This window comes from Ambystoma mexicanum, chromosome 10, assembly GCF_040938575.1.
Source record: "Ambystoma mexicanum isolate Mex_15411 chromosome 10, UKY_AmexF1_1, whole genome shotgun sequence".
NCBI classification, from domain to species: Eukaryota; Metazoa; Chordata; class Amphibia; order Caudata; family Ambystomatidae; genus Ambystoma; species Ambystoma mexicanum.
The window spans coordinates 669,219,777-669,232,568 of NC_090932.1; the positions used below are offsets into that span (position 1 = coordinate 669,219,777).

At 45.7% G+C, this 12,792-nt stretch overlaps 1 protein-coding gene across 1 annotated transcript in view; it reads left to right on the forward strand.

Moving 5' to 3' along the window:
- Nucleotides 1-12,792, forward strand: part of SLC9A9 (solute carrier family 9 member A9) — a 3,894,960-nt gene that overhangs the window by 2,062,179 nt on the left and 1,819,989 nt on the right. Inside the window, exon 10 of the mRNA XM_069618254.1 lies at nucleotides 774-887. Within this exon, the coding sequence (XP_069474355.1) occupies nucleotides 774-887 (114 nt within the window). The remainder of the gene's footprint in view (nucleotides 1-773; nucleotides 888-12,792) is intronic.

The following is a 12,792-nucleotide window of genomic DNA, read 5'->3' on the forward strand; positions in this document are numbered from 1 at the left end:
TTTTGGTGGCACTCTACCTTCTGTGTGACCCCATGATATACCAGTAAGTTCAGGCATGAACTTCAGCAAATTATTCTGTTCAAATTCAGAATGTGGATATTTTAAGACTGCAGGACTGTCACCCAAAGACCACAGGCAAGGTCAAGAGACAATAGAATTGATGGGGCTAATGGGTGCATTGGGTAGGGATGTGTTAGGATTAATGGGGCTACACATTGTTTTGTTGGGTTGTGGTATTACCTTCTTGTTAATTTATGAAATTCTACCCTTTACCTTATTACCTCTTTAATGAATTCTATATTTAAGTGTAAGATTTCTTTAAATGTGTTTGGTAACGCGTCTGCTCGTTTAGTGTGTTTAAGCCCTACACATAATGAGGCCCTGAGTGGTTTCTTCAGATACCAGATACCTTTATAAAAAGCAGACGGATAAAAAAGGTACATTTTCACCAAATAGTTTACTCAGCTCCTTCTTTCTTATGTTCTTCTCGTTTTGGTCATGTGTTTCCTTGAATGTTAACTGAACTTTCAATGTTAGCCTCCAGGCTTTATATTTGGTTTAAATCCATTGAGATTCTCCACCAAACCAGTCTCTTAGACTAGCCCCAACATTTTAACCAAACGTTAAAGGCTACTAAGCAAAGTAGAGAAGACCCACTTTTGTTTGTTTTTTAATAATAGGTAAATCATGGCAAAGTAACCATAAAATATATTTGTTGAGAACCATTCATTTTTTATTGATGACAATGCTCTAATTTGTCTGTTTCATTTCAGCTGTTCGAGTTCATGAACTTCCTGGCAGAGAACTTCATCTTCTGCTACATGGGACTGGCGCTGTTTACATTCCAAAATCATATCTTCAACGCTCTCTTCATATTGGGTGGTTTTGTATCCTTTCACTAATGTGTTTAAAGGTCTTACTAATGCCCTCTGATAAAGGGAACTGTTCTCTCTTGTTGTGGTGCTGCTCTCTACTGCTTACTTAAAGAACTGTGTAGGTTAGTGCATGAGCGTAGAGATGGTCACAAAACGGTTGGGAGTATATTAGAAGAATGGAAGTGCAAGTGCCAGGTGGACAAAAACGAGCCCACCAGGCAATCAATGTTAGACAGTGTGTAAAGTGTTTACTTCCATGTATAGATTGTGGTTCTAGTATCTAGTACGTACATTCATGCACCTGTGTAAAAAAAAGTATATGTGAGGAATTGTGAATTGTTCACTTTCACATACTTATAAGAAGATGATGATAGGCCCTTTATTAATATAGTTACAAAGGTACAAGATGGAGATACATTGAACTTGGATGTTCTGGTGCAACACCATCCGGCAACTGTCCATAACAGTTAATGGTGGAACTTTTCCCGTGGGTGAAGGCCTTGCCTGGAGAACCTCACTCATTCTGATATCACTCCTACAGTGTCCTGACGTTCACGAACGGGGGAAAGGTGAATACAGACTACTATAAATGGCAATTTGAAATAAGGGGTTACCCCTTTCATGTAAAATGTGGGCTTCCTCCTAAGCATTAAGTTTACAAGCCTATCCATGACTATGATAGTGCCCCATTTGATGGCCATCTTCATTCACAAAAAATCTCAGTAATGAATCTCAAAATCATTTGTTGTACAAATTAATGATAACATTCCAGTAACCTCTGATTTTGGCAGTTCCAGTATGTTCCCAGAATAAAAATCCCAGTATACTATATGTTTACAGTATACTCAAACAATCCAGTATAACCAGGTTTACTACTACACATCTCCAGTAATCTCACCCTTTGCAGAATGCCACTATAAATCCAGTCTGAAAAAGCCTGCTATTCAACCAGTTTGACAACTCCAGCATACACAGTTTCTAAATTCTCACTGTACTCCCGGGTAGATAGCGCCAGTATATTACCTGTTTTTACTATGGCAGTAGATCCAAACATTTTACAATCATTGTAGTTTCCCATTTTGTTCAGTGTGCTTAATTCTAGTATAATCCCAGTTCACAATCCCAATGTACTCCCAGTTGGCCATTGCACTTTTCCAGTATACTCTGATTTTGCGGTTCTACACTTACTATTTAGTCTTTGAAAATGTGGATGTTGGTGGCTAGGTGATTGCACGATGGTCACTCTGGGGGCTCAGACCTGCTGCTCTCCGCATGATGGAGTCCCTGGAGGAGGTATTTGAAGGTCACCACAGGCTCCCCATCCCATTTCTAACCTTGTCAGCAAGGCAAGCCTTGTTACTACTTGGGAAGAATCAATATGTTGGTGAAGACACAGGGAGCTAGAAAGAGAACTGTGCCACTCACTGACCTCCCTTTGTGAATGCTTGCGAGCCACAAAGTACAATTAGAGAAGCCTGCTTGGTTAACAGAGAGACTGGGGTTTGAGAGCGCCACTCATAGGGTGAACCGCAGACCCTGCTCACGCCCTGCTCACGGGGTCCTGTATCTTATTATCTGGTTTAATGTAATGCATTTTACTAGATGCTATGAGGTCCAAATGAGACTCCACACTAAAGTAGAAGTCAGTTGGTATTAACAAACAATTTAAAGTAAAAATAAAATTCACCAGTCACTTTTCTGTCTGGAAGAGAAATGTACTATTTCAAGCAACAACAGTTGATGATACGCAAGCCCTACCATTATACAATTATACCAATACTAATCCAAATACTTGATTTATATACATGCAAGCCAAGTAACAGATGTTTAGCATTTATTCTGTATGTTTAATATTGATTTTGGGAACCAATCTACATTATTTTACTTTTGACCAAAACAACAATTTCTAAAACAGGGAACTTTAGGTAAAACCTGGTGTATACTTCAAACCAGGACACTCTTTCCCACAGAACGGAACTCAGCCACGCACACAGCAGAAAGTGTTTCCAGGCACCACAAGACTAAGTGGGAAGGGAACGGAGGAGGAACAACAATAAACGGTCCTACAAGGCCTTGTGACATTCGGATTATGCAAGTGCAGCTAACAGGAAGTGCAGGGGATGGAGGGAAAGGGGATGAGGGTCAGTAGGGGAGGCGTGTCAGGGGCATGTCGGGTGTGCCTAGGTGCTGGCATGCTCCAGGGGCGTGCCAGCGCCTATCCGGTGTATGACTCATAAGGGACCAGGCAGCCATTCGTATCAGCAGGGTGCATTAGCACCGAAGGGGGAGAGTGAAGGAGGAGGAGAAAAGGAAGGTCTTGAGAAGCTTCTGGAACTTAAGGAGATCCGGCTCAAGTCTTGAGAGCGTCGGGGAGACCGTTCCAGAGGGAGGCTCCTACCGAAGAGAGATCTACCCTCCTCTCTGCTTGGAGAAACGTCTGATGTGCAGGGAGTTAGAGCTGGATGACCAAACAACTCTAGCAGGGCGGTATTTAGTGAGAAAAAAGTTGAATGTAGCTCAGTCCCAGTCCCAGGCCCCAGAAAGCCTTGTGGATGATGCAGAGGGTCTTGAATTTGATCCTTGCAAACACTGCAACCAGTGGACAGCTTTTAGTGCTGGAGAGATGCAGTCCCTGGGCTTTAGGCCAAGGATAAGTCTTGCAGTCCTATTCTGGATTAGTTGAAGAGGGTGAAGGGAGGAAAGAGGTAGATTAAGGAGGAGGCTGTTACAGTAGTCCAACCTGGAGAGAACCAGAGCTCTAGGGAGAAGGTGAGGAAAGTAAGAATGCCTCTGAGGAGGTGAAGTTCAAAGTGTCTCTTCTTGGCAAGGTCAGCAATATGAAGTGAGAACGAGAGAGAGGAGTCGAAGATGACCCCCCAGGTTTCTCGCCTCACAAGAGGGTGAGGGAAGGGGGCCCAAGGAGGGGGGCCACAGAGTAGGGTGGAAGCAAGAGGGGGGGAGATTACCAATGAGAAGAATATCAGTCTTACTGGCAGTAACACAGAGATCATTATCAACGCACGATGCCTGAATAGTGGTCAGACAATCAGGAATGAGAGAGGAAGGAGAGGCGGGAAGCTTAAAGGAGAGCGAGTGTCATCCGCGTAACAGTGGAAGTGAGGAGAGAAGGTGGAGATCAGGTGGGCAAGAGGAGCAAGGTAACTGTTGAAAAGCCACAGCAATAGGATAGAACCCTGAGGCACGCTTCAGTGAGAGATTGAGTTAGAGAAGAGAAAAGAGCCCATTTGAACCTGGGAGGGACAATTTGAAAGAAAAGAGGTCAGCCAAGCCAGTGCCCACTCTGTGATGCCCAGAGTAACACAGAGTCGGTTGAGAACAGTGGCAAGATTGACTGTGTCGAAGGCAGAGGACAGATAAAGGAGGATGAGAACAGAGGGATGGTTGGGGTTGAGGTTTGAGGGCAAGTTTTCACGGGTGTTCAGAAGAGATGTTTCTGTGTCTCTGGCTGCTCTGAAGCCAAAGTGGTGGCCGTGAAGACAGCCAGCAGATTCAGTGTGACAGATTAGTTGAGAATAACCAGCTTCTCCAAAAGTCTGGCCAGGAAGGAGGTAGCGAAGATAGGGCAGTAGTTCGCCAGGCAGGAAGGGTCTGCAGATGTCTTTATTTAGGAGGGGATGCACAAGGGAGTGCTTAAAAGGTGATGGGAAGGAGCCAGTGACAAAAGAGTGATTGCAGAGCTCAGCCAGAGAGGGAGCAAGGGTGGCAATATTGTCCTTGATAGTTCTAGAGGAGCAGGGAAGCACATGTTTGGAGGATACTTTCATAGAGCAAACAGTCATGGTGACCTCATCCGGTGCTATGGGAGAGAAGGAGCAGAGTAGGAGGGATGCAGAGACAGGGGCCAAGGGAAACGTAGGTGCATGTGGAGGAGGGAGGGGAGTTGAAGAGTGTGATGGTAGGATGTTCAGAGTTTTTGTTGAGAAGTAGGAGGCCGAAGCCATACAGAGGGCCTGGGAAGGAAGAGTAAAAGTAGAGACTGCAGTAGGATTGGTAAGTTCCTTACAGATTTTGGAAAGTTCCGCTATGTTATGGTGGCCCCACAGATGCGGGTTTGGATATGGTGAAGGTTGGTTGCTCCCAAAGATTGCGCACACAGCCAAAAGTTATAGTGCTCAGTTTAAACGTGATTTAATTCAAAACAAAGACAGCCGACACGTGTTTCGAGCACAAGCTCTTCTTCCAAGGCTGCAAGGTTAATAACAAATATGTGCATTTATGACAATCATAATCATAGGTTTGGATTACCAACAGTTGTACATAAGCCAGGCCAGAAGATATAGAGCGAACATAGAAGTGGCATATTATATTGGGGTCACAACATTTCCCAACAAAATCTGCCAAATTAAAAACAGTAACATATCATGGCAGTTACCATAAAAAGGATATACAATCAATTGTGCATTAATATTCGTTTGACAGATGGATCGAATGCCATGTGGAGAAAGAGAAAGGGAAAAAGAAAAATATATACAATGAGAGCAATGATAGGAACAGTCCCGCGAGTACAAAACTGGTTACGTTTTGACCATATAAATGAAAATTAAGGAATAGGTTTTACCTGAGGAGGCTTGGCAGTAACTCTGTGTTATTAAGTGTAGGAGAGCTGCAAAGCTTGCAGACGACACATTCAAAGGAGGAGTAGGATTGGATAGATATGGTAGAGTCAGGGTTCTATTCAGGGCAGACAAGAGCCACTCTGCTTCCTGGCCTGGATTTACAGAAGATCTTGTAACCCTCAGGAAGAGGCATGTCAAAGGCAGTGACAGAGCTGGCATTGATCCATGTCTTGATGAGCGGAGGATATCAAGATCAAAGTCTTCAAGGAGGTGACAGATGTCACAGGAGTGCTTAAAATCGATCAAAAATGGAGGGTTGCTAAATCAAGCTGGTTGACCCCGTTTAAAGGTTTTGTGAGGATGGGTACAGGGACGAGGTACCACCACTGGAGGGGTGGGTCAGGCAGTAGGGGAGGGAGAAGGAGTGGCATGGGAAAGAAGGACTTTAATGACTTGGTTGATGCCTGTCAAGAAGGAGGAGGCCGTTGGGCTGAGAGCCCTGGGCCATGAAAATGCAATTCTAGTAGACATCTATAATCCACCTGGATGATGGGAAGTGTGCCAAGAGCACATCCCACCTGGTTCCACCATTAATGGGTGAGGAAGAGAAAGGGGAGAGGCCAGAAATCGTATGGGGAGTCCATAGGTCTGGAGAGGGAATGATAAAGAGAATGTAAGCAATAGTCTGCCTGGAGAGAGGACATGGGTGTCAGCAAAGTGCAGACCTGGATTAGAGACCTGGAGTTCCTCCATAAACATCTTCCTTCCAAGCTTCGAAAAAGAGGGAGGATAGGTAATAGAGTAGCAATTAGAATAGACAGGGGTGCTGGAGAGCTCCATAGAGATAGGGGAAGGGGCAGAAATGCCAGCAATATACACATGACCACAGTTACAAGGGGCAGGGCAGGCACACAAAAATGGGAGCAGCACACTAGAATGCAACCGAATGCAGTTACAGACAAATTGCCCAGATTTAAGATGCAAAAATACTGTCAAAATGCCCAGAAAATATAGAACTGAAACCAACATTGGAGTAAGAAACATACACTGCCAAGAATAGCTGTGATGTGTATATAGAAAAACAAATGCCAGAAGTCGATGCCGCGTGGATTGGAGTCAGCTTGACTCGATAGTAGGTGAGCAAGTTTATGGTGAAAATTAGGAGGGGAGGACTGGAGGAAGTCAGTAATCCAGTTCAAGTGGGAGGCAGAATGCTGCAACACGGATTGTGGGGAGTGTGAGAAACCTGAAGGTGTCTTTCTAGCTAGTCCCTGGGGATCTGTCATCCATGTGATCATGACATGGCCATCGATATTGGATGCAGTTCCTGGGGGTGGATGAGTGAGGGAGGATTTCCTGAATGGGGGGTTATCGGGGAGTGGGTCACCGATGGGTGAGACTCAGTATCCCCTTCCTTTGACACCTTTTCCACGTTCTCTCACGTAGGACATTCAAAATCACTAACCCCCCTTTTCCGACATGAACACTTCCGCACAACACAAAGAAGAGCGGGCTAACACTAGAGCTGTTTACCTGACATGTCCCAATACAAAGGTCAGGCAAAGTCAGGCAATTAATCTGAATCACACACACCTAACAGCCCTTTCCCTTCTCCACAGGGATAAAAGGTGGAGCCTGAGTGCACAGTACGAGCACAGCAGACAGCACGACAAGGTGGCTAATCAAGCGTGGCAGTTCAAGAGAAGGAGAAAGCTGACAGGAATCGAGTGGGTGGTGAGGAGAGAGGTGATCTTGCCCTTTTCGCCACAGACCTGCGGAACCTTCATGGAAGAGAGCCTAAGACCACAAACAATAACACCAGTGCCTTTGAGCAGATTTCAACGGTACACGGGGCAAGCCTATGCCGATAAGCAGGAGCGAGGGAAGCTACCATGATCGTGGTATCGTCCTTGACTCCGATGAAGAAGAAAAGCCAAGCGGTTCATCACAGCCGGTGAGTCGAAGGGGAAACCATAAGAACCGGGCTGTGTTGAGAGAGAATCGCAAAGTGGCAAGTTTTGAACCAAGTTCTATGAACTTTGAAAGAACTATAAAGAGTGTAAAAGGGAGACCAGCTGCAGAGGGAAATCAGCACCACGTGGGTGCTAAGTTAAGAGACTCTGGTCAATCCCCATCTGAGCGAAACTACAAATACCAGAAGGCCATATGAGAGCCAGCGAAATAGGTCAAAGTGGTCATACAGAGGGCCAAGCAGAATCACTGTACTATCGAAAGACTTTGATCTACAAGCATTGTGAAAGAAAGGGAGTTGAATCCTGCAAGTAATTGTGAATTAAAGTTGGCAAGAGTGAACTTAACCAAGGGATGCTGACGGGAGGGGTGAAGTTCTCACCCAAGTACTAAAAGTCAAGAAGGGTCAGCGACCAGAAGAGGTGGGACCCAGGGGTGAGACCATCACCCTACGTGAACTGTGGATTAGAATTGAGAAAGCTCAGTGCCCAGAAGAGGGGGACCCAAGGGTGAATCATTATCACCCTAGCAACCTTTCATTTGGTTAAAGGAATGTTTGTTTTTGTTATTTGAACACGTCAGGCCCCGAAGGCAAGAGACTTTCAAAGGAAACAAGACTTGGCCATCGATGGTCCTGAGAACTGCAATTGGAACTATTGTCTCTTGCTGGAGAAGTTCGACACTGTTCTTTGCTCCTAGCTCCCATCTTGCCCCTGGCTCAAAATGTGGAGAAGGGAGACCCAGGCTACCGCATCCTGACATATTATTTGAGAACACTTCTTTCTTACAGCATTCATTTTTCAATAAACACCCTTGAACTGTGATCACTTGTGTCTGTCTTACTTGTTGGCACCATGAGTTCCTCCCTGTAGGAAGATGGGCAGGCAGCCAGCATGATGAGCATTGCAGGGCGCAGATGGTGGGGAGACACAGCGGCAGGGGCGAGGGGGGTTGACGAGCGCTCACCGTCAGAAGTCCATGGGCCGGGGCACTAATGTCAAGGTGGTGGCAGCGCTAAGCAGAGCCGTTGTATTGCCCTAACAGATGGATCAGAGGCAGAGAACAATGAAAATAAACGAGGGTGCAGCATGGTGTGGCCCGGCAGCCTCGGCTGGACAGGACAGACAAGGTCTTAGTCTTGGGTCTTTGTTCTGGGGGCTGGCTCAGCCTGCCGGCTCCCGGATTGGCCTCAAGAAGTGTGCACAATCAGATCATTGCAGGGCAGGCTCCAGAGGGGCATGTGACGGGCTCCTGTGCTTTGCGATGGTGGCAGCTATCCCTGAAAGAACGAGCCCCATGTTGCACAAACACCACATGCGTGCACCTATTTTTCCATTCTTCGACTTTGGGGGAGAAGGAACCCTGCCTCACGACAGCCGCGACTGAGTGAAAAGAGATGTTGTGCTGTGCTTCTCTCCATTCCTCTCAGCTGAGCCTGTTTTAAAGTTCTAGCTCCATGATAATGAGTCCAACAACTAGACCGCTCATGTTTCTCCTTCCAATATTTCTTCTGTTTCAATAGAGGCCTCCTCTTCTCAGTACATAAGTGGTGTGTGCTGGAAGAATGTTGTCTAGAAAAATAGGGAAGGGATTGATGATACCCTATAAATAACTGGGGAATATTAGGTTAATTGGAAAAGGGAAATGGTGGATACCATGTCTCACCCAAAGATGCTTCATCCCCACTCCCCAAGTCTCCTCCACCCAGGTGATTCTCCCTTGCATATAGACCCCCCACGGTCAGGATCCCGAAAGCAACAGCCTTTCCCTGTCCACATGGGAGGAGGATATGTTTGGGAAAAAAGTGAGGACACCCTCAGATTCCTCACAGGTCCTGTGCAATTGAAATGATTGTTATGGTCCTACCCATGTCAGAATCAAACACTTAAGACTTACAGAGACCTCCGCCCTCATGGAAATTTTAAAAGGTACAAACGGCAGGTCCATTTATTCCAATACAGCAGACAATTGTGTAGTAACCTCTTGTAGAGGTACTGCTGCCAATTCTGATAAGCTAGGGAAGCACTCATTTGCATAAGCCATACACAATCACAAGCCATGCTCACACAAATGTGCAGCCTTCCTAACTCATTAAAGGGAAGTGTTGTTAAAGGGCAGTGTGGGAGTTAGGAGAGCAGAGGTGAAGGTGTAAGTTACAGTATAGTGGTTTGGGTAGTAGGTGAAGGAGAGGACAGAGTGAAGATGAGAAGAAGTGGAGGAAGAAGAAAGAGAAGGAAAGGAGAGAAGATCAGAGAGGAGAAATATTGGATATGAGGATGAGAGAAAGTAATTGGGTGGAAGAGGTGGTGAAGAGGAGACGACCGAAGCAAGATGCATTGCACTTTACTTCTGCTTGCTATGTGACTTTGAGTCTGCAACAACATTTAACCATGCCTGTTATAAACAAGTTTGAAATACCCCACAAGATTAAAACTTTACACACGGATCAGGACAAATGGGGCATCTCCCTTGCCATGCGCCGTAGTTAATCGTGACGGGTTGGATTTCTTGTCACCCCCCCCAATCCATCAGGCCATGTTGTCAAACTAGGATTATTAAACACCTGTTCATTGCCCAAGCATGCAGTGGACATACACGACCTTACCCTAGACTATGATCTAGACATTATGTGCCTTACAGAGACCTGGTTGAATGAATCAAGTGGACCGAAATAAGCCTGGCAGTTCCCCGAGGCTACAATCTCTTCAATAAAAACAGAGAACGAGGCTGAGGTAGTCGCGTGTCTTGTTAAAGCTAGCTGGAACATTCACAAGGTCCCTATTTCCTGCTCTGGATGCGAAATGATGTACCTTAAACCTTTGCTCATTGCTAACTGGTGCATCAACATCATTCTCCTATACTGTTCACCTGAACCTATGCCATCTATCAACAAATAGCTATCTATCATACCCCACTTAATAGACCCCATAGCTCTACTATTGTATTAGGGGACATAAATTGCTGGTTGGGGGTTGAAAGTGACAATGAAGCTTTAGAGCTGGAAAAACATCTTTGCATAGCTGACTTTGACATACTCCATACTAAACCAACTGTGAGAAGCCAGACGGTGTCACAGCCAATAGTCCCCAGGGATCTGTCATCCAGATGACCAGGACACAGCCATCTCTATTGGATCCAGTTCCTGGGGGTGGACCAGTTCGGGAGGATCACCTGGGTGAGGGGTCTTCGGGGAGTGCGAGTGGGACACGGGATGGTGAGACGTGGTATCCCTTTCCCTGTAACACCTTTACCCCATCCTACCAGGTAAAATATTTAGGAACTCTACAGCCCCCGCCCACCTTTACAACACAAACACTTTCACACAGACAGCCCGCCCTCTTTGAGGGAAAACAGACTAACAACCGAGCAGTATACCTGACGTGTCCCAATACAATGGTCAGGCGAAGTCAGTCAATTACTGACCATCACACACACCTAACTTCCATTAAGCTTCCCCTCATGGATAAAAAGCAGAGCACAAGGGCACACTCTGAGCGAGGCAAAGCACACAAGGAAAGAGCAGTTTCGAGGTGGCAACTGAACGAGCGAAGAAAGACGGCAAACAGAAGGGGATTGCAAGGAGGGAAGTTCCCTTGACCTTTTCAACGAGGAACTGTTACTTTCCACATACCTCGAGAATAGAAAGCGTAAGGCCAGAAAACCAGGCTGAAGAATCCTGCATTGTGTGTCAGAGATACTGGGGCCCTCCCACGTCAATAATCAAGGCAGAGAGAAGCAGCAGCCGCTTTGGTACGTCCTTGGCTCCAAGAACAAAGCAGCTTCAGTGATATCAACACAGCCGGTGAGTTGGGGAGACCGATAAAAGAACTGTCTGTGTTGAAGCCAAGGTTGCAAGCAGCAACATTGTATGGCGAGCGCTGGAACGAATATTGTTAAAACGCCTGTGATAAGAGACACAGGTAAACATGAACTGCTGATTAGTGATTGAAGATACCTTTCACTGAGTGGTCCGGCACCACGTGTATGCTCAATCGAAGGTCTCTCTGAGATATCCAGCTGAAAAGTGGCAAAAGTGAAGGTGAGAAAAAGCTTTTATCAAGAGGAAAACAAGTAATTGTGAATCAAAGTGTTCCTGCAATGGGTCAAGCAAAATCCTGCGCACAGTCAAAAGTCTTCGATTTGGATGAAGCATAGAAAGTTTGGAAAAGTAGATAAATTTGGCCTGAGCCTGGTGGAGGAAGACCAATTGAAGATTTTGGGCCTCATTCCGACTTTGGAGGTAACCACGCCGCTATTTGCGGCATGGCTGCCTCCAAAATCGTTCCGACTCCGCCCTGGTGAATGGAGTAATTACCGGTCCATTCCAAGGTTGGAGGGACCGGTAATTCCCCATTCACCAGGGCCCTTCCCCATTCCCATTTGAGCCCCCATAGGCTCAAAGGGAATGGGGAAAGCGCTAATAACGGTACCGTAAGTTAGGGTACCGTTATTAGCACTAAAGTCACTTTGCGGGCCCCGTCCTTAATGCCTGCTAAAAGCAGCCGTTAAGGAAGGACCCGCAAAGGGAACTCGTAGTAGGGCGGTAAGGGTTTAACGGCACCGGTCTCGTTACCGGTGACAGTTAACCCTTACCGCCCTACTCGGAATGAGGCCCTTTGTGTCACAGTGGGTCTGAACCCGGCGGAGTGGACCCAGGCTAAACAGCAAATCACCTGCCAAGTTTTATATGTGAAATCCTAAGAAGAAAGAAACTTTAATGTTTGTCATGTTGCATCAGGCCGTAGGAAATAAGAGACTTTGAATGGCAAAGCGACTTTGGCACAGAAGGTCCTGATGTTGAGGTTTTGAACTGCATCCTCATGCTAGAGAAGCCAGAGAGTGTGCTAGAGAAGCCAGAGAGTGTGCTGCCTTGTCTCATACTGAAAATGTGGGGAAGGGAAGCCAATGGTTTGAATATACTGACATATTATTTCTTGAATACTTTTCTTTTGCATAACATTGTTTCCCACACTATTTGTATTTAGAAGTAAGGATTGGCAATAGGTTTATTAGTATAGGCCCTTTTATTTTGACAGACTCGACTAGGACTGCGTTATTATTATTTGATGGTCGTAGCTTGCTCTCATCTTTAGATTTAGAATTAGATATGTGTTTTTCAAACCCAATTGAAGTTCAATAAACACCCTTGAACTGTGATCGCTTGTGTCTGTCTTACTGCTTGAAACCATGCCTTACTTACATAACCCATATTAAGGGAAACATTCTGCAATGGGTGGTTGTTAGAAATATTAGCGCTAATATCACTCTTAATGAACCATGCCCAGGGTCGGATCACTTTACCATTCTGACAGAGATAATACTACCAAGTAAGCCTTCCAACCCCTGTTTTAAACATAAAAAAAAAGAAA